Here is a 23,249-nt window from a genome sequence, read left to right on the forward strand (position 1 = left end):
TGTTCTTAACCTGGCAACGCATCTTTGTAATTTTTAGATTTCTTTGGCTATTAAAAAATAGTAGATATACAAGCTATTGTAGATCTGCTATTTTTGGATAAATCTTGACAATTTATGCAAATCTTTGAATATATATATACTGATATACTGAAATATAGATTTATGTATATATATATATTATGAATACATTTTTAGGGGGAAATGGTCTAAATTTCAATACAGCAATGCATTGATATGTTATAAAGAAAATGTGCTTTGTAATTTGTACTTTTGAATACCTGAGTATTTACATGAATATATCATACTTTGTCCACCACTGTCTCCCCCTCCACTCTCCTCCCCGTAGATTTTTTTTTTTCTGCTTCTACGCATAAAACCCACGCATCCTCAAGCCGTGGGGGATTCACACACTGCCCACACACACACACACACACACACACACACACACACACACACACACACACACACACACACACACACACACACACACACACACACACACACACACACACACACACACACACACTGCTGCAGTCAGCTAGTTAGTCGGGGCTGTAATAACCACCCCCCACAACCAGTGCTGGAAAGGAGTTTACTCCAAGTACCGTACTTAAGTACTATTTCAAAGTACTTTTACTTCACTTGAGTATTTACGTTTTTCAATCATTTAAGTTTCTACTCCACTACATCTCAGAGGCATGTATTGTACTTTTTACTCCACTAATAGTTACTTAGTTACACTTAGTTACATTTAGTTACTAAAGATTAATTTTTCTGTTGCTGTCGGTCAGTAGTCATGGCAGCCAGTTCCCACCTGATGTTGTGTGGGAGTTCTGATCTCTCCAGACCGTACTGGATAACGGCTAATTTGCATAATGTCTTAAGACTAGGATTGACGTCTAAGATGTACGGGTCATTGGGTGGGTTGCATGCCCCAAAGAGGATGATACGATCTCCCACCATGCAACAACAACGCCACATATTATGCGGTCCTTTCCTCTTGGTCTCAACCTTCTTCTAGGACAATTTCCACAGATCATTGAAGGTCTGGTTCCGTTTTGTACCGCCAAATATGTAAAGCTCCCCAATGTAGGAAAAGGCTGAATGAAGAGAGAGAGAGAGAGACGGAATAGATTGGAGAGAGAGAGAAATACATGGAAACGAGAGAGAGAGAGACATGGAAACGGAATAGATTGAAGAGAGAGCAAGAGAGCCATGGAAACGGAATAGATTGAAGAGAGAGAGACATGGAAACGGAATAGATTGAAGAGAGAGAGACATGGAAACGGAATAGATTGAAGAGAGAGAGAGATGAAAACAGAATAGATTGAAGAGAGAGAGAAATGAAAACAGAATGGATTGATTGGACATCTCATCCTATTGCCCTTAACAGGACTCAAACTCTCAACCTTTTCGGACTGAGAGGCTGCAACACTACCTATAGTGCTATAGCTTTGTCCAGGCTGATGTTGTCTGTTGAAGATCATAAACTCTTGCCTTCTGTCATGAACCAAGCCCCTGTTTCACTAACCATTTACGAATAGAGAAATTGTATGTCTCCTCGAAACCGAAACCAGTGAAAGCGGCCGATCTACAAGCTCACAAAACGTTGGTATCTGAAAAGTTGTGAGATTGTAGATCGGCTACTTTCACAATGAAGTACGTCATACATTGAAAAAACGTACTCTCAAATAAGCCTTTCAGGTTATCTTTAGCATTTGCATTTTCATTGATACAGTCATGTTGTTTGCAATTCAACTTAAATGAAGTCTGCATCAAGTGAGACTTGAACTGGCGACCTTGAGGTTGTGAGGCACTCGCTTAAGGGAGAAGCCATTGGACCAACAGACAAAGACCTGTGAAAAAGGAGATCACACAGATGATACAGTTTCACCCAAATAGCTGAAAAATCCTGGGTTTAAGTGTTTTTCAAACTGCTCAAAATTGCAGACAATCTAAGGGCGGAGCTTACTGGTCAACGTGATAGATGTGTTCCTCATGAGTCAAGGCACAAGTGTAAGCAATTTTCACGACTTTCGGCCAAACGAGGCATGACTTATGCCTGTTTAAAGTTTGCATTTAAAAGAAATTGCTATAGCGCCCCCCTTTGGCCAATTGGAGTAAGATTGGTTTCAGTGATATTTGGAATGACCCTCAACCTTTCTGCAAAGTTTCAAAGAAATGTGAGTCTGCATGTGTGTGTTAGGGGCAGATGAATAATTTTCATAAAACTGCAATAGTTCAAATCTATCTCCTCCTGGGATTTTTGAGTAATCTGCACGAAATTCTTTACACATGAACTTTGGACCTCTGCCGACAAAACGTTAGTAGCGGATTTTCCATAAGCGAAAAAATGCAGAAGTTATGAGCCAATGACTGTTTTTCATATAATTCAAGATGGTGGGAGATCTAAAGGTCAGAGGTCAAAAGTCAGAGGTTGAAAGTTGTTCAGCATGAGGAGACGCATATGTGTATCCAAGTTTCATGGCTGTAGGTCAAACAGGGCATGAGTTGTACCTGTTCAAAGTTGGCATTTTCAATTGAGTGCTATAGCGCCACCCTTTGACGAAAGATTGTGAGAATTATTTCTTGATAGTTTTTTATGGCCATCTATCATATGGCCGAGTTTCGTAAAAAGCGTATGCACGGTTAAGCCAGAACTGCGAAAAGTGGCAGAAGAAGCATCGAATCGACAGAATAATGTGAATACTAAGACAGGGCCAGGATCCATGCTGGCAGCCTGGCCCCGTAATAAAAGCCTGGAGATCGAGGCTACATTTAGTTTGACTCGGTTCAGCAGATACATGTTTGTCTCTTTCTTAGGTAATATTTGACAATTTAGCCAATGTTTGACCATTTTTTGATATAGTATAGTTTCTTTTATAGTCTTTTGACGAAGTCCTTCAAATGTCACTTTAGAAATGTGCACATGCCCTTAAGGCCTTTGCAGACAGGGTGCGATTAGTCAATCAGTTTTTACCGCATGCGAAAAGACGCACAAATCGAACTGGGTTCGATTGAAAAAAAAACGCATCGCCGCATCGCATCGCCGCACGGTAAATTCGGAGTCGGTGTGCATGAGGTCATTGAGAACCGGCATGTGTTCATTAAAACAATTATATTGTCCGTTTTTTTCGTGCGAAAAATCGCACCCTGTCTGCAAAGGCCTTTACGCACTTACGCTATATGTTGAGTGAGAAAACACTGTTGCACATTAACCCATTAAGACTCGGGAACGCATCTGTGTCATTTTCAGATGTCTTTGGGCTATTCAAAAATAGCAGATATACAAGTGCCGTGCTACGAACTTGTAGATCTGCTATTTTTGATTTTTTTTTTGCAAATTCGCGCAAATCTTTGAATATATTCTTTTGTAAAATATGTTGTTCCAGGGACCCCCCAGAAGCAAAGATTTGAGTTACAAATGTTCGCTTTAAAAAATGTTAATATTCAAAGATTTGTACAAATTTTCAAGATAAAAAAAAATATAGCAGATCTACAAGCTCATAGCGCATTTGGGGTCCCGACCCACAGTTTGAGAACCTCTGCTCTTTTATCTCTCTCTTTCCCTCTCTCTCTCTCTCTCTCTCTCTCTCTCTCTCTCTCTCTCTCAGGGTCGTTGTACGAGGGAGAACTGTAAGTACCTGCACCCCCCGGCCCACCTGAAGACCCAGCTGGAGATCAACGGCCGGAACAACCTCATCCAGCAGAAGACGGCGGCGGCCATGTTGGCTCAACAGATGCAGTTCATGATCCCCGGCACCACCATGCAACCTGTGGTTAGTGCTGGTCTCCTTTAACTACTTGTTTAACTACATGTGACTATAGCGTTGGCCCTTAGCTGAACGGGAAGGGAGGCCGTCTGGGAAGCAGAAGGGCCCGGGTTCGATTCGCAGCCGCGGCAATGTGTCGAGGTCTCCATGAGCAAGGCACCAAACCGCCCCCGCACACAGTCTGACCACTTGGCCAGCGATCCGCTGGGTGAAACTGTAAACAAAAATTTCGCCCACAGGATAAATTAGGTCTAATTATTATTAGTCATTAAACAAATATAAATGTGTTAAAACGTTTGAGAACCACTGTGATAAAATGCACTTGTCGCTAAAGCTTGTGTTTCCCTCTCCCTGTCCCGTGTCGCCCACACACACACACACACACACACACACACACACACACACACTACACTAACCCAGCAGACGTTCCCGGTGAGCCAGGGCCTGGGCTCGGGCGCGGCGGGACTGAGCTACGCCCCCTACCTCACCCCCATGTCCCACCACCACGGCATGGGCCTGGTGCCCGCCGACATGCTCCAGCAGAGCCAAGGCCCCCAGCTCATCATGCCCGGCAGCCCCCCCGTCGGCGTCAACGCGGGGCCCGCCAACCCCGGGCAGAAGCTGCTGCGCACCGACAAGCTGGAGGTGACCCCTTTGTTCTGTGTATAACGCTATATACCTACAGTATACCTTACTGGTTGTTATAGACTGACTGTGTGTGTGTGTGTGTGTGTGTGTGTGTGTGTGTGTGTGTGTGTGTGTGTGTGTGTGTGTGTGTGTGTGTGTGTGTGTGTGTGTGTGTGTGTGTGCACCTGTCTGTCTGTCTGTATGTCTCTGTGTGTGTGTGTGTGTGTGTGTGTGCGCGCATCTGACTGTCTGTCTGTCTATCCGTCTGTCTTTCTGTGTGCGTATATGCGTGCTTCTGTCTGTCTGTCTGATATGTGTGTGTGTGTGATCGCCTGCCTGTCTGTCTGTAAGTCTGTCCGATATGTCTGTGTGTGCGTCTGTCTGTCTGTCTGTCTGTCTGTCTGTCTGTCTGTCTGTCTGTCTGTCTGTCTGTCTGTCTTTCTGTTCATAATACAAATGGAAACCATGGTTAATCATTAGCATTAGCCTGTGGGGTGAATAGGTAATGGTGTCGGCTGCACGTAGTTCCACACATTTTTCTCTAGCCGTGTACAAGGTTACATACAGCGAGCAGCTACAGCCAGAAGCTAGGTCCAGCTACAAATGCTTACCTTCCACCAACAGTATAGGTATTGGGCACGCTGGGCAAGACCTGGGATGTTGGTTGTCTAGGAAGTTGACAACCGGAAATGGTTGAATTTGGCGGAGGTACTGCCCAAGGAAATGACGTTGATACTTTACAAATCTGTTAACATTCACCGTGAATGAAACGAGTGTTGTGATTGGTCAAAAAATATCGTTTCCGGGGGAAACGGAAATCCTGTCCACTCAGGACTTCCTAGACACTCGCTGCTTTAGGTCGCGACCAGGCTCTTCTCGTCGCAGATGAGTGAGGCTGGGACCGAGGCTAGGTATTGGGTAATACATATTCAGAGTTAAGTTTACCAACCATATATATATATATATATATATATATATATATATATATATATATAATATATATATATAGCTCTCTCCATTCTCTCCACTACTTAAACTTAACCAGTTGAACCCTAGTATCCCTATTCTGGGGCAAACATTTGCCTAAAACCAGTGGTGGAAAAAGTACTCAATTTGTTTTACTTAAGTAAAAGTATCAATACTGCAATGTAGAAATACTCTGTAAAAGTCAGGAATTAAAAATTTACACAAGTAAAAGTACTAAAGTATTGGTATAAAAATATACTTAAAGTACTAAAGTGGAAAGTAGTCATTATGCAGAATGTCCTATTTCACAAGTTTTCAAATGTATAAAATGTATCAAAATCTTCAGAAAATAGCAGATCTACAAGCTCACAATGCGTCGCATCGCAACACATTGTGAGCTTGTAGATCGGCTAATTTCAAATGGCGGAAATCTATATAGGGCTGAAGTGGTTAATGTATGTTTTGTAATAATAATCAAAAACTAAAAAGTAACTACATGTAGTAACTCATGTTTTAAAATAATTGTAGTGGAGTAAAAGTACAATATTTGCCTCTGAGATGTAGTGGAGTAGAAGTACAAGTATTGGACATTGGAAATACTCAGGTAAAGTGCAAATACCTCAAAATTGTACTTAAGTACAGTACTTCAGTAAATGTACTTAGTTACTTTCCACCACTGCCTAAAACAGCACATGTACAAGCTCAACACGACATGTCGCTAAATTTCGGCGTAGATATTTGGTGTAAAGGGAAAAAAGAGCAGACCAAGTACATAAACTAAAAGTATTAGTTTACTAAGCATAGAGAGTTTTAAGTGGTTACGTTTAGGTACAGCATTAGTATGATGTATTAGTCCAATGAACAACATGAAACGGTAGAATGTAATGGGAGTCGACAGACAGAGTGTAGAACAGTAGTATGTGTTGTCTCATACAGATGGTTGTGTAATAGATATTAACCTGGAGGTTAATGGCCGCCACACCAAATAGGAAGTGGCGGTATAGCCAGCAGCTGTCAGGCTGAAATAAGAACATCTGGATGGAGCTCATACCTTCACCCTCGTTCTCTCGGCAGAATTTATCGTCTTTCTCAGGTGGAAACCGTGTATGTCCCCAAAAAAAATAACCTGTGTTCCAATGTACAGTAGTTATTAATTACTCACAAGCTTGTAGGCCTGTTCCGGACTAAGGATTTCTATAGTCGAATCTGATTGGCCAAATGTTGCTTATAGTCGACTAATAGTCGACTAATGCAATACCAAAAAAAAAAAAATATATATATATATATATATATATATATATATATATATATATATATATATTGACTGATTCGACTGCCAATCTCTCAGTCGAATCATGCCAAAAATATGTTATGCAGTAGACTGTAGGGGTGCTTAATGTCTGATTTAACACATACTTGCTTGGGTTCTCCCAATAAATCATGAAGTATATCCTATTTTTGGCAAACTATTAGTTAATTAATATAACAAATTAGGCCAATCTCTCAGTTGAATAATGAAAAAAAAAAATGAGAAAAAAAAATCTCCTTTTCTTCATAATTCGACTAAGAGATTGGTAGTCGACTCAGACTCCCCTCGACTGATTAGTCGACTATTCAAATAATCGAGGTCAGGCCTACAAGCGTGTTAATACTTTTTATTGGTTCAATATTTATAAAACCCACACAATCTTAAATGGTAATAAAAAAAATAGCCGATCTACAAGCTCACAACGGGTCGCATTAAATTATGACAAAACGTAAAAAAGTTGAAATATGGAGATACAATGTTTCTGTCCGATCTGTAAAAAGAATAGAATAATTCAATGAGCACACTAACCACCGTTTTTCGGACATATTAGGTTTACAAACGACAGTGACGATTTGTACTCTTTATGGACAGTGGTCCATCATCTAGTATACACTAGTGTCTCTCTAGCAGGGGTGTTTTTTAGCCCCCTCCATCACAGTTAACCCATTCAGACCGGGAACGCATCTGTGTCATTTTTAGATTGCTTTGGCTATTCAAAAATAGCAGATATAATGCCGCACTACGAACTTGTAGATCTGCTATTTTTGAAAAAAAAGAATCTTGAAAATGTGTGCAAATCTTTGAATATATTTATATACATTTTTAACTCAAATCTTTGCTTCTGGGGGTCCCTGAAACAAAATGGTTTGGGATGGGGGTCTGCGGCCATTTTGGGGGCCCTTGACATAAAAAAGGTTTGAGAACCACTGATGTTATAGCAACATACGTTTTTCAGAAAACTGTTAGGATTTAGAAGACATTTGTAGAATCCCCCAGAAGCAAAGATTTGAGTCACAAATGATCGCTTTAAAAAAATACATATGTTCAAAGATTTGCACAAATTGTCACGATTAAAAACATTTTTAGCAGGTCACGATTAAAAGAAATAATAGCAGATATACAAGCTCATAGCGCGGCACAGAGTGCCGCGCTATGAGCTTGTATATCTGCTATTTTCTTAATAGTCAAGTACAAAATATGGATAAAGGGGTTAAAATGATACAGTACATACTGTATGTGCATTCTATCAACAAATATGCACAGGCTATCAACGGTGAATATATGAGCCGTGTGTGATGTTCTGTGTGAGCGCTATCACTTAGCAACTGAACCCACTTGGCTGGAATGAAAGCCTGTGTCCCGTCGAGACACGCACACACTCCCACACAGCCTGGCAACTCGTGTGTGTGTGTTTTCATAAGCGCACGTACTCTGTGTGTGTGTGCGCGTGTGCATGCGCGCATGCATACATGCCTGTCAGGCCTACATGCATTTCTGTGTAATGAGGAGCGTGAGGACATTCTGTACATGTTTTGTGTGTGTGTGTGGGCGGTGTATACGTGTGTGTGTGTACGTGTGTGTGTGTGTGTGCGTGTGTGTGTGCGTGTGTGTGTGTGTGTGTGTGTGTGTGTGTGTGTGTGTGTGTGCGTGTGCGCGTGCGCATAGTTTTAATACTATACTTGTCAGGGCCAAATGTCCCTGCAAATATGGTTGAATTTGAGAAACAGACATTGTGAGGAACCATTTTCCTGGTTCCTCACAAGAGAAATGGTTTGTTTTATGGTTTGAAAAAGATTTAGTAAGATTGTAAACCTAACCCCAGGTTTTACAATTAGCAAAGGATTCAGGTTGGGATTAAGACAAGTCAAGTCAATTTAATTTATAAAGCACATTTAAAAACAACCAAAGGCCGACCAAAGTGCTTAGGTTTAGGATTAGACATTTTAGAGGTTAGGTTTAGGGGTTTAACCTGACTCCGCCAGATGGAAGAAGCTTGCGTCACATTTGTTTCACAGGCTACTTGCATCTGGGACCTCGGTAGCACAATCGATGAAGGGGCGGTCCCTTTTTTTCAAGCTACTTTGCAGGTGATTGGACGGGACCGTCTGTCTATCACCGTCTATCAACCAATCATATTGACGTGTCTACATGACGTATAGTACCTGTGCCAGCAGTAGTTATTTTGTATACTATTCAACCATGATGAATCATGAAAGAACTACAACGCAATAAGCGCTTCTCAATGGCGTCACATCCGGTCTCACCAAGATCCCGCCCCTAGCAGCCGCTGATTGGTTCGCTTACGCAGCGGTGCGAAGTAGCTCTGCTCTCTGAGTGATCCCAGATGGAGGCTGTATTGTGAACCTGTGAAGTCAATACCGCCCCCATCTGGCGGAGTCAGGTTATTAGGGGTTAGGATTGGAGTTATGCCTGATTTATACTTAGTTGCGCGACGGCATCGTGCACCGTTTTCGGCGTTGGGGATTCAAAATCCCACAAATTGGTAAAAAAATTGCATTCATAAACTCACCGACCTAAAATGTTAGCCCATTTAATCCGGGTACGCATATACTGTGTCATTTTAGATTTTTTGCTGTAACCATTATTTTATACTTTGGGCTATTCAAAAATAGCAGATCTACAAGCTCATAGTGCGGCACCGAGTGCCACGCTATGAGCTTGTATTTTTTAAGCGAACATTCTTAACTAAAATCTTTGCTTCTGGGGGATTCTTCTAAATCATAACAGTTTTATTTGGAGAAAAAAAAACGTATGTTGCTATAGTATCAGTGGTTCTCAAACAGTTTTTCATGTCAAGGACCACCCAAAATGATATGCATGTGTCTGCGGACCCCCCCATCTCAAAACATTTTGTTCCAGGGACCCAGAGAAGCAAAGATTTCAGTAAAAAATGTACATGTATATTCAAAGATTTTCACACATTTTCACGTTTGTTGTTTTTTTCCCCAAAAATAGCAGATCTACAAGCTCATAGCGCGGCACCGAGTGCCGCGCTATGAGCTTGTATATCTGCTATTTTTGAATAACCCCCAAAAAATCTAAAATGACACAGATGCGGTCCCGGCTTAAATGGGTTCAGGTCCTCACAAGTATAGTGAATGCAAACGTGTGTGCGTGTGTGCTGTATACTGTCAGTCCCGGGTTGCCAGTGACAAGCCCGGCCCCCTGTGTGTGCGATCACGCCGGTGTCTCAGAGTAAATGAATCCCACTCGTGAGTGCTTGAGCGGGCTCCATTATCACATTGCTTTATAATAGCATAAACAGCTATTTCAGCTCAACGCTGATTGAGGAGAACCGCGTCGGAACCGGCGTGTTAACCCGTAAAGACCGGGAACGCACCTGTATCATTTTAAGATTTCAGCTGTAACCCTTATTTTATACTTTGGCTATTCAAAAATAGCAGATCTACAAGCTTGTAGCGCGGCACCGAGCGCCGCTTGTAGATCTGCTATTTTTTTTTTAATTTGTGCGAATCTTTGATTATATATATTCTTTTAAAGTGAACATTTTTAACACAAATCTTTGCTTCCCGTCCCTGGAACAAAATGTTTTGAAATGGGGATCCGAGGCCAAATACATACAGTATCATTTTTGTTGTTTGGTTGCTATAATCAGTGGTTCTCAAAGTGGTTTCTTTTTCCATGTCAAGGACCCCCAAATGTATATGTATTTAGCCACAGACCCACATCTTAAAATATTTTGTTCCACGGACCCCCAAAAGCAAAGATTTGAGGTACAAATGTTTGCTTTAAAATATATATATTCAAAGATTTGCACAAATGTTCAAGATTTTATTTTTTTTGCAGATCTACAAGCTCGCTGTGAGCTTGTATATCTGCTATTTTTGAATAGCCAAAGAAATCTTAAAATGACACAGATGCTTTTCCGGTCTTAATGGATTAAACACAGTCAGAGCTCCCTCCTTCCCTCTAACTGCCTGAAAGATTCCATTATTCCAACTCCAACCCACTGCTTATTTTGCCAAGTAATACACGGCTCACGTGTGTGACTTTTTAGTTTTTTTCCTGTTCCCTGGCGAATAAAGCGTTATCAGTTTGAGCGCCGAATCGTAGCGGAAATATTGTAATTGAGTCGAGCACTCCAGTCAGGATGAAACCATTCGTTACAATGACGTTGAGTTGTATTTAGCGGTGTGTATACATAACGTCCTACATTGAATGATATGCTGACATAGTGACTCGAGGTTGCCTTGTGTTAAGTGTGCGGCCAATCTGCTTTCGCTCCTGTCCCTTTGTGCGTGTGCGTGTGTGTGCGTGTGCGTGTGCGTGTGCGTGTGCGTGTGCGTGTGCATGTGTGTGTGTGTGTGTGTCAACATCTAATCTCCGGCACTGTTGCACCAGTTGGCGTGGGCACGCTCCCAGTAGGCCAAGGAATAACCCCACATTTTTCGTATTGGCCTTCACAGTGGCGCTATAACAGGCCTACTACTATAACTCTTGAAACGTATGGATCATGATGCAACTCCGGCCATTCATGCCAGACTACATTTTCCGCTACTTTGCGTTTTCTTCCAAACCCTTTTTGCTACTACTCCTCATGGGTCATGTGATCAAGATGTATCAGTCAGATATACAAGCTCACAGTGCGGCACCGCACTGTGAGCTTGTATATCTGCTATTTAAAAAAAAGAAAAGACTTTTGTTATGATAGTGTGATATGTTTTCTTATTTTTTTCATCTGCTGTAAATTATGTTAGTTCTTATAAATTGTGTATTCTGTGTCATTTATGTTTGTCAGTATCTGTCGATAATGTGTAAGAGGACCGCAGTGGAAATAAGTCGATGACTTCACTGTGTTTATATTGCGGTATTGCTACTTTTACTTAAGTAAAATATCCGAGTACTTTTTCCACCACTGGGGTTAGCACACTCACAGTTTCTGTGTGGGTGTGTGTGTGTGCGCGTGTGTGTGCGCACGTGTGTGTGCGTGCGTGTGTTTGCGTGCGCTTGTGTCTGTACCCCCCCCTCCCCCCTTTCCCAGGTGTGCCGCGAGTTCCAGCGAGGCAACTGCGCACGCGGTGAGACGGACTGCCGCTTTGCGCACCCCAGCGACAGCCCCATGATCGACACGAGCGACAACACGGTCACGGTGTGCATGGACTACATCAAGTCGCGCTGCAGCCGCGAGAAGTGCAAGTACTTCCACCCGCCCGCGCACCTTCAGGCCAAGATCAAGGCCGCCCAGCACCAGGCCAACCAGACGGCCGTGGCCGCGCAGGCCGCGGCGGCAGGCATCGCCATGGTGAGAGGAGGGAGGAGTGGAGAGAGAGAGAGAGAGAGAGAGAGAAACGCAGACACTAGCCACGCAACGCAATGCAACGCACCACATCGCACTAACACCACACCAGTGCTTCTCAAATGTTTTCGTGTCTAGGACGGTGGTTCCCAAACTTTTCAGGCCGCGACCCCACCAGGATAATCCTATTTGAACTGCGGACCCCCCAAAATAATCATATTGTAACCGGGGACCCCCCCACCCACCCACCCTGACAAGCACTTGGAATTGTAGGTATTCATTACATTTAGTTTGACTCGGTTCCACAGATAAATATTGTGAAAATAGCCGAACTATAAGCTCACAATGCCTTGCGCTGCGCTGTTTCACAATGTTCTCTCTTTCTTACATAATGTTGGCCAATTTGTTATTAAAAAGGTCTTAAAAGTCCTTAAATTGTCACTTTAGAAATGTGTGTCTACTCTGTGTGGAGTTCTCCTAGGGTACTTAATACCCTCACAAAAATATGTAGTAATCCTAGTCGCTATACCGCCTCCCCCATGATGGAGGGGAAAGGAACTGGCTGGTTGGAATAACGTGTTCCTTCCACACGCTACGTCCTACCGGGGAAACTCCCCCCTGTCAGGTGACAAGAAGGTCAGTTGGCTCTCATGCATTGAAGGAGGCATGAGCTCGGCCCTGGGCTCCTTAGGCTGGTGGGGGGTGTGTAGCGCCCAACATCACTTCGAGGGGGCACGGCCAAATACATATAAATGTGGGCGTCTTAGACGTGAGAAAGTTTGAGAACCACTACACCACACCGGAGCGAAGTGCAGGGAGTCACAGGAACAGAAACACACATACACTTAAAGGAACCCTTCACCCAATTTCCACCATATCTTAATATAATTGGTCCTCACTGATGCTCACGATGGCACCGTTTCTGTCCACTCGTTCTGCGTCTCATTGGTGGGCTTTGGACACTTCAGAAACCTGCCTACCAGTGACATCATTGGTAGGCAGGTTTAGTCATTTCAAAAATTACTTTTTTTACACTTTCTTTTGATGCAAAAACAATGGCTTCTGTTTCAGCATGCTAACTTTCCAGGAAGAGAGAGGCTGTAGTTTCTATTAGCTTGGAATCGCTATCGATTTCATTGCTGGGCAGTGGTGGAAAAAGTACTCACATTTTTTACTTAAGTAAAAGTATCAATACTGCAATGCAGAAATACTCTGTTAACAAGTAAAAGTCCAGAATTAAAAATGTACTTGAGTAAAAGTACAAAAGTATCGGTATCAAAATGTACTTTAAGTACCAAAAGTAAAAGTACTCATTTTGCAGAATATCCCATTTCACAAGTTCAAAATGTTTTAAAAAATCGGCTATTTTCAAATGGCCGAAATATATATATAGGGCTGAAGTGGTTAATCTACAAAGTTACTAGTAACTAAAGTTTTCTTATAATTGCAGTGGACTAAAAGTACAATATTTGCCTCTGAGATGTAGTGGGGTAGAAGTACAAATACTGAAAATTGGAAATAACTCCAGTAAAGTAAGTTCCTCAATATTGTACTTAAGCATTTGAGTAATGTACTTAGTTACTTTACACCACTGTTGCTGGGCAGGTTTCTGACCTGTCCAGACCCCACCAATGAGACACAAGAGTGAGTAGACAGAAATGGTGCCATCTTATATAATTAGGGAAGATTACATCAAGATATGGTTGAAATGGGTGACATTCTCCTTTAAGTCTGATTCATATTTTGTTGCGTTCACAGTGTCATGCACCGAAAATAGCTTATCTACAAGCTCACAACACGTCACGATGCGTCGCAATGTGAGCTTGTAGATCGGCTATTTCCGGCACACACCACACCGGTGCACAACAACGCGTACATTTTGCAATACACCATCCATATGAGTTATTTCAATAACTGGGCTGTGTAGGCGTAGATTATGAAGTATATCATCTAAGTTCCTATAAATGTTATGATTTTACAGCCCTGGGAGGCTTTTAAAGATATATACTGTATACATATTAAAGCTGACAAAGCGTTTGCGCGCGGTTAATTTTGCGGTTAGCGGAGGGTGAGCAAACACGCTAACTAATTTATTAGCTTATTTGCGCATTACTAAGAGCCTGGTATTAGTGTGAGGCCGCTGGCACAAAGCCAGTCTCTCCGCAGCAGTTATCTTACTTGCTGAATTAGCTATCGGTCCTGATTAAAACGGGGTCTGAGCAGGCTTATTAAAACTGGAATTAAAAACAACATTTTAGTTAAGTGAAATAAAATTAAAAACAAGGCTTTACAAAACAACAATTCAGTAAGTAGCTAACTGAAATGGTATTGCATGTTTATGAAACTATCTCAAACGAGCTAAAATCATAGAGAAAATGTCCTTAGTTTTAAATTTTTTTGTCAAAAATCTTCATATATTACAAAAATAGGTGACTACTCCCATACTACAGTTTAAAACTAAAAAACTCAACAAAAACGAACCTTTTTCAAACAATAAAAACTAAAGTAGTAGCCCCACTTTCAAAACTAATCCAAACTGAAATTGAAAACAAAAACAAAATAACTGACAAAAAAAAAGTGACAAATGCAAAACTAAAACTATCCTTCGGTCCGAGCCAGCTAGCCGGTTTAATGGTCACTCGGTTCAAATCCAACACACCAGAGATTATATCTCCTATCACCTTTATACCAGTTTAAACACTCCTCACCAGTGGCGGAAAAAGTACTCAAATGTTTTACTTAAGTAAAAGTATCAATATTGCAATGTAGAAGTGCTCTGTTACAAGTAAAAGTCTGGAATAAAAAATGTGTTTGAGTAAAAGTAAAAAAGTATTGGTATCAAAATGTACTTAAAGTAACAACAGTAAAAGTACTAAAATGTTTGAAAATAGCCGATCTACAAGCTCACAACGTTGTGAGCCTGTAGATAGGCTATTTTCAAATAGCCTAGGTATAAAATAGGGCTAAAGTGGTTAATGTATGTTTTATAATGTAACAATTTATATCTGCAAAGTAACTAGTAACTAAAGTTTTCAAATAATTGTAGTGGAGTAAAAGTACAATATTTGCCTCTGAGATGTAGTGGAGTAAAAGTACTGGAAATTGGATCTACTCCAGTAAAGTATAAGTACCTCAACATTGTACTTAAGTACAGTACTCGAGTAAATGTACTTAGTTACTTTACACCAGTGCTCCTCACACAACTCAGAGGGGCCATATACGCACCAATTTGGAGCACTGCTTTATTGCAGCATAAAACACACACCCCCACCCCTCACTTTTAGTTCATTCCGGTGGATTCTATTAACCGAGGCTATTGTATGCGATAAACTGGGTTTAGCAGGACCCTAAACGCATCAGGATAAAAAAAACTCCACTAGAAATTTAGCATCTCGCCGCAGTGCGCCCCCCCCCACATGCCCCCCCCCCCCCCCCCCCCACATGCCCCCCCCCCCCACACCCCCCTCCTTTAAAAAAAAATGCCCAATGCCCTTGATTCATACAAAGACAATGGGCTCGCTCTGCCTGCTCGCTATCTCTCTCTCTCTCTCTCTCTCTCTCTCTCTCTCTCTCTCTCTCTCTCTATATATGTCTATCTCCCTCTCTCTCTATATATGTCTCTCTCTCCCCCTCTGTCTGTCTCTGTCTGTCTGTCTCTCTCTCTCTCTCCCTCTCTCTCTCTCTGTCTGTCTGTCTGTCTGTCTGTCTGTCTCTCTCTCCCTCTGTCTGTCTCCCTCTGTCTGTATCTCTGTCTGTCTGTCTGTCTGTCTGTCTGTCTGTCTGTCTGTCTGTCTGTCTGTCTGTCTGTCTGTCTGTCTGTCTCTCTCTCTTTCTCTTTGGGTGTGTCTCTCTCTCTCTCTCTCTCTCTCTCTCTCTCTCTCTCTCTCTCTCTCTTCTCTCTTCTCTCCTCTCTCTCGTCTCTCTCTCTCTCTCTCTCTCTCTCTCCCCTCATCCCTCTCTCTCTCTTTCTCTCTCCCTCTCTCTCTATATATGTCTCTCTCTCCCTGTCTCTCTCCCTGTCTCTCTCTCCCCCTCTGTCTGTCTCTGTCTGTCTGTCTGTCTGTCTCTCTCTCTCTCTCCCTCTCTCTCTCTCTCTGTCTGTCTGTCTGTCTGTCTGTCTCCTCTCTCCCTCTGTCTGTATCTCTGTCTGTCTGTCTGTCTGTCTGTCTGTCTCTCTCTCTTTCTCTTTGGGTGTGTGTCTCTCTCTCTCTCTCTCTCTCTCTCTCTCTCTCTCTCTCTCTCTCTCTCTCTCTCTCTCTCTCTCTCTCTCTCTCTCTCTCTCTCTCTCCCAACGATAAGTGCATCTCTCTGCAGATCAGCGCAAATTGAATCAGAGAGATGGATGAGAGAACGCTTGGCTGGTGGGGAGGGGGGGGGGCTTGATCCTCCAAAAAGGCCCCCCGATTAAGAGCACACAGACAGACAGACAGACAGACAGACAGACAAGGTGGATCGTCACACAGACAGACAAGATGATTTGATGGTGATGCAGACAAAACGTTGTGGGGCAGGCAGACCAAAAACCGAGAGACGAGACGAAAGCGCCGAAAATAAACGGCAGACAATCTAGATGGGACCCAGTAAAATCCAAAATGACTTTTATCCTCATGCAACCCTGAGAGTGTAGAAAAGGTATAACCGAACGGAACCCAGCACACTCGCCGAGTAAAAATAACACTCCAGATTTTACATTTTACTAGACGCTTTGTCTCGGCTGTCTCGCCCCACCCTCTTTCTCCACGCGTCTTTTTTTGAAATGGTGCTTTGGCTGCACACACACACGCACACGCACGCCCGCGAGCGTGCGCTGCTCCAAAGCCATGCACCGACTGATTCTGTTCCCTCCCACGTGGCATGGGCATGCTTTTTTTTTCTTTTTTTCTATTTCTCCCCCTTCCCGTTGCACATAATGTACCTGTCATCCGCTTGCTCCCATCGCTGCTGCTTGCTCACACCTTGTTCCTATACTCCAACCACAAGGCTGGGTCAAAACCTAGTATATGTGCTGTATGCCTTATCTCCATTCTAACCAGACCAGATAGAAATACTCTGTTACAAGTAAAAGTCTTTTTTTTTTTTTTTTTTAAGGGCCAAAAATGTTTTTAATTGTTTTTTGGCCAAGTCTACACCTGCAACCACACGTAACTTCCACTTTATTCTTCTTATTCCTCGTCTTTGTATTGGTATTGTTTGTGTTGGAGCGCCTCAGTGCGGCTGGAGAGTTCATGTGCAACCTCTTCCAGAGAGAGATAGAGACACTAGAAACTCTGCTGGAGACACAAAACAAACTGTGTAGACTTGGCCCTTTGAAATAAAATGTATTTTGGCCCTAAAAAAAAAAAAAGGGGGGGGGGGGGGGTTTGCATTGGCAATTAGTCGCCAATTAGATTCGACTAAACAAATCCTTAGTCGGGGACAGGCCTACATTGGCTAGTTTGTTGTTAGGCCAACCGAGGATGAGACTACAGTACATCCCATAGCCTGGAGGGACGATTGATCTGTTATTGACTAGGTTGTCGTTAGGCCAACCGAGGATAGACAATCCCATAGCCCCTGTACGATTGCTCTGCGATTGGCTAGTTCGTCGCTAAGCCTGGCTGACTCAGTCAGTCAGTGCGATTTGCGTGTAATAGGGCTGGCCCAGCCAAAAGGACACACACACACACACACACACACACACACACACACACACACACACACACACACTAAGGGGCCATGTCCACCAAGCTGTTTTGGAGTGGCTAGTGGTCCAAAACACTTTGAATTGACCAATATTTCCATCCTTAGAACACCAGTGATGCAAAAATGATTCAAAATCACCTACATCATTACGGTTGCATTCTCGATTATGAGATCTATTTTGTGAAAAGTCTACATCTTTTTCTGAGAATGGTGCTAGCGGCGACGTCATGGGCCCACTCAAATGGTTAGGGGTCATCCTCCAGGGAGAATGAATGACACATTTAATGGCAATCCACCCACTAGATTTTGAGATATCTTGTGTGTACGTGGACATGATTGGCCTAAGGGTGGTGCTAAAAGGAAATGGGCACGTGGTCAAAATCAGTTCGGTTCATCCTCCGCACAGCATGAAGGAGCAAAGCAAATTCCACACCAAACCAGACAACCCCATGGACTGACCAACACTACCTGATTTACAAGCTCACAATGTGACACGCCGTGACCATAGACTGTAAAATAATACGGACGAATAGAGCCGTGACGTCACCCATTGATTTCTACTGACCTGTTTTGAGGCCACTATTTTGGCAAAATCAAATCCGCCATCTTTGGATTTCCGGTCCCGAAATGGAACCGGAAACGAATAGTATTGAACGAATAGAACCGGTAGAAGCATACCCTACTTTCTAACCAATAAAAAATAAATTGCGACCATAATTTACAGAAACGCATATCATGATAATCAAAAGAAAACTTTAAATTAGTGACTGAAGGTAAGGTGATGAAATCAAGTTTAAAGTGATTTGACCGTGATATGCGTTTCTGTAAATATATATATATATATATATATATATATATATATATATATATATATATATAAAGATTTGCACGCATTTTAACGATAATAAAAAAATAGCAGATCTGCATCTACATCTACATCTGCTTTTATATCTGCTATTTTTGAATAGCAGATATAGCAGAAGTATAAAATATGGATAATGGGGTTAAAATGATTGTGACGCTTTATTAACTTGTTAAATTATTATTACTTCGTTTACAAGCCTAATTTCTGCCGAGCGTTATGAGTGCTACAAACGTGGACAACGAGGTGGAACAGTCTGCGGACATTCGTATAGCAATCGCACAGAAACATCTAGAACAAAATGTAAATAAAATAAACAACCTCAAGCGTGACGCGCCAACGTCCTCGAGTCACCCTGTCGTCTTAAAAAAGAATTGAGCGAGTCCAACATCTTGGGGTTATTAAATAATGCAGCAGGACACTGTCTGTGTCGCCGGCTGCATTGTCCTCACGTCTCGTGTTTTTACCTCCCTCTGTTCCGACATCATGACCCTGTTCTGAACCGGTCGTTAAACAGGGGTGGAAAGTAACTGAGTACATGTACTCAAGTACTGTACTTGAGTTAAAACAAGAATCATTTTACTTCTACTCCACTACATCTCAGAGGCAAATATTGTACTTATGTTATGCCACTACAATTATTTGAAAACTTTAGTTACTAGTTACTTTGCACATTTTTATTATTATTACAACACATGCATTAACCAGTTCAGCCCTAAATATTTGAATTGAAAATAGCCGATCTACAAGCTCACAATGCGACACGTTGTGAGCTTGTAGATCTGCTATTTTTATACAAAACTTGTGAAATGGGACATTCTGCACAATAAGTACTTTTACATTTGGGTGCTTGAAGTATATTTTGATGCCGATCTACTTTTGCAATTTTTCTCAAGTAATTTTTTAATACCTGACTTTTACTTGCAGCAGAGTATTTCTTATTTTGAGGTATTGATACTTTTCCTTAAGTAAAAAAAAAAAGAATCTGACTTCTTCCACCAACGGTCGGTCTTTAAACGGTCATGAGAAGGCGAGGTTACCGTGAGGACAAACTGTCACAACCAATGCTCGCTCCTCCCCAGCCTTTTAAGCCGACGCAGATGCTATCGCGATCCATAATTTACTTTAAGATCGTTTCCTTTTTCTTTTCCTCGTACAAAAAGCACACGCCTTGCCCCGAGACACGCCGGTTTCCTACACTAGATAAGATGACATAAGACATAGATGGAAGCCGCAATGAGCATATAAAACCGATCGTAGCTTTGAGATAAGGCCATCTCCATCATTATCTGTCGCCTGTCACGCACGCTCTAGCATTTTGTTCCTCATCGCTAGTTGAATGCCTTCATCTTTTTCGTTTCCTTTTTATTGTTTGGTTTCCTTCACTCACGCCCCCAATACCAAGAATCTAGCAGTGCATTGAACTAACCATTATGTATAACCATATGTTTTCAGCCTGCCGAAGCTTTATTTATGCCCCATTGCTGGCTGGAAATAACAGATTTCAATAAAATGAAAATAGGTTTTGACCACAAGCGAGAGCATTCTGTGATGGGGTATAAATTAGTCCTAACACCAGAGTAGACTTGCATTGTACACTCTGTTGTACGATATGATCTGTTAGAAAGCACACGCACACACACACACACACACACACACACACACACGCAGCACAAGTACTAGTGCATCTGGGCTCCTTAACTCTTTAACTGCCAGAGTAATAGTGTCACGCTACTGCCAGCGAAAACGAACGATTTTACCAACCTTTGAAAAATCGTGGAATATTTTTCGTGATTGCTGTCCTCACGGCGATCGCCTCATTACACGCACAGGGGTCTCGGGAGTAAAAAAAAAAAAAAAGTATCCCGTTACGGTAATCCGTTGCCTAGCTGTTGCCTGTTGAATGTGGCTTGTTTTTGCCGTAAAGCATGAGGAGCTAAAGCCATTTTCCCACAGCTATTTTCAAACAGCCTATCGTATAAAATAGGGCTAAAGTGGTTAATGTATGTTGTATAATATAATATTTTTTTTTTGCAAAGTAACTAAAGTTTTCAAATAATTGTAGTGGAGTAAAAGTACAATATTTGCCTCTGAGAAGTAGTGGAGTAGAAGTAAAAGTATTGAAAATGGGAAATACTCCAGTAAAGTAAAAATTCCTCAAAAGTGTACTTATGTACAGTACCTGAGTAAATGTACTTAGTTACTTTCCACCACTGATGACTACATATGATAAAGCTGCCATACAACCAAAGGAATCTCACCGCGAGTCTCTCATACGGAATAGTGTTTCTGTGTAAGAGTCCAAACCTGCCCTGTGATTTCACATGTGAAGGGTGGGGTAAAAATAGCCGGACGCTCTCGATCGGAAAGGTTAATCGCATCCGATCTGTCATGGCCGTTTAGGTCACTTCTTAGAGACCGATTCCAGTTCACACCATAACATATTTTACAAAAATAAAAAAGGTACACACAAGAAGCACTGTAATTATGATAAATGTGTTTATTTAGTTTGGTCTGAATGCTCTGCTATGAAATCTTCAGATGAGAGATCTCATGTGAGGATTCAGATGTCACGGAAAATGTGGGAAATGGGAAATTCATAGATTTACCAGAAAATATGTACATTTCCTAGTGGGATGGGAAATCTACGCATTTCTCGGCTTATGTCTAGATTTCCCAGAAGACCGGGAAATGTGGATAAAAAAGCAAATAAGCATGCTGACACCAACTAGAGTGCAGTCTCCACTGGGAAATGTACACACTTACCACTAAATCCATATATTTCCCAATTTCCCAAATTTTCCGTAACATATACACTATACAGTATACATTGTCTATTTATGGCGTAGATTATAAAGAAGTTGATTTACTTAGAAGTGTACAAGAAGTAGCATACATTACTACTAAAAAATGCTTTCCCAGTAGTTTTGAGTACATCATAGATTCTTGCTTTATATATATTTTTTTAACCAAAGGTTTAATGTAGATGCTTTTTATTTGCTTTTATACTAATTCAAAAGAGAAAGTAGCCTTTAAAGTAAAACAAAAAAAAAGAAAACACTATTTTTTTGTTTATGTGCATGCCTATTGTTTTGTATGTGGTATTTACTTGCATTCAGATTATTTTTTTGTTTTTTTGTTTTTTTTTCCCCCTTTCTCACCTATACCCACAATGCAATGCTGTCTCCCCCCATGACGCACCTACTGCTTGCTGTTACCTGTATGTTAATACGCTTGAACCCCATTGGCCCACTGCCATCATGTGCTCGCTGCCTGCTAATTACAAAGACTCAGTCGACTGCCAAAGCAATGAAGCGACCCCTCGACACATCCGTAGACCTGGTACTTGACCTTTCACCTTTTGGCTTTGCATGTAGCTTTTTCTCGTAATTTTGTACTTTTTTGTAGCCACTCACACTGAAACAGTTTAAGTTGTCTTGCTTTGTTTTTTCTCGTGAAGACCCAGATAATGCCGAACTTCGTGCTCTGATGTACTGGGGGCTGTCGCACGCCAAAAATAGCTCACGTGCAAGCCCGGATCGCGTAGGACGGCTGGTTTCGACGAAAATAGCCATCCTACAAGCTCCGTAGGGCGGCTATTTCCGACGTACGACTCCTTCGTACGTCAGAGCATAAATCAGGCTTCAAGATGTTGTAATGTCAAGTGTATTGTTAACAGCATTTAATAACATCTGTTGTATGTAGTAGTACATTGATTCTTGATTGACGACCAGTAATGTTAATTTAAATCACATTTACTTATTTAGTCTTGCTAGTTTCGTAGATCCTCTGTCTTTGAGATAGTCACACAAGCCAGTTTCCGTTGTTTATTCTAACATTGTGCTGTGCATAGACGTAATACAGTTGAATGTGTCTGTGTTGCCGTCGCTTGAAAACGCGAGGCTAAAATGTGCTCTTTTTTTCCCCTTCGTTTACGATGTGTCTCTCCCCTTTCCGGGGGAACGCAGGCGTTCCCTCATGGAGTTCTCCAGCCCTTACCAAAGAGACAAGCACTCGAGAAGAGCAACGGGGCGAGCTCGCTCTTCAACCCCAGCATGTTGCACTACCAGCAAGCTCTGGCCAACGCACAGCTGCAACAGCAAGCGTTCTTTCCCACAGGTAAACCAGGTTATGTTTTATGTTTATTAGGGCTGTCACGATCACAAATGTAAGTTGACGATTAATTGTCCCACAAAAAATTGTGATTGATGAATTAATTGTGTTTTTGGCATTGCGCATTGGAACATATACATTTTTTTTTAAATTATGTTTGCCTTAATCAAACATTGCACAGGGTAGAGATGACAAATAACTTAAATATACAAAGAAATGACAAATGTAATAATCAATAAAAAAGTAAAGATAACAGAAATAGCAGATTTACAAGCTTACAACGCGTCACTTTGTGACGCGTTATAAGCTTGTACATCTGCTATTTCTTTTTATTTAGCTACTTTTTTTATATTTGAAAATGTATGAACATTTTTGAACACGGAAACGATTACCGGTATGACGATTATGCAAAATAATTGCGATTATCTCAAATAATTGCGATTAGACAATTATTTAGTAATTGTGACAGGTGTAATGTTTATTCAGCTTCCTGCATGATCACAGGTTATTAAATTAAAAACACGGAATTATCACTGCGCTCGGGTGGCGCAGTGGTAAAGTCCCTGCCCACTACCATGGAGGTCGTGGGTTTGAAATCGACCGCGGTGCATCCGGCTTTGTCGGGCGTCTATGCGAACA

The 23,249-nt window shown here is 41.8% G+C and overlaps 1 protein-coding gene across 11 annotated transcripts in view; it reads left to right on the forward strand.

Annotated features, from left to right (window-relative positions):
- LOC308080381 (muscleblind-like protein 2a) overlaps positions 1 to 23,249 on the forward strand; it is a 153,054-nt gene that overhangs the window by 109,306 nt on the left and 20,499 nt on the right. For 7 of the 11 annotated variants that reach the window (XM_080422211.1, XM_080422215.1, XM_080422208.1 and 4 more), the window contains exons 3-7: positions 3,615 to 3,779; positions 4,194 to 4,418; positions 11,699 to 11,959; positions 21,786 to 21,839; positions 22,466 to 22,616. In XM_080422211.1, the coding sequence (XP_080278337.1) occupies positions 3,615 to 3,779; positions 4,194 to 4,418; positions 11,699 to 11,959; positions 21,786 to 21,839; positions 22,466 to 22,616 (856 nt within the window). The remainder of the gene's footprint in view (positions 1 to 3,614; positions 3,780 to 4,193; positions 4,419 to 11,698; positions 11,960 to 21,785; positions 21,840 to 22,465; positions 22,617 to 23,249) is intronic. The other 4 variants (XM_080422217.1, XM_080422209.1, XM_080422210.1 and 1 more) reach the window with 2 other exon arrangements.

Source organism: Gymnoscopelus braueri, assembly GCF_963280865.1.
Source record: "Gymnoscopelus braueri genome assembly, chromosome: 24".
NCBI classification, from domain to species: Eukaryota; Metazoa; Chordata; class Actinopteri; order Myctophiformes; family Myctophidae; genus Gymnoscopelus; species Gymnoscopelus braueri.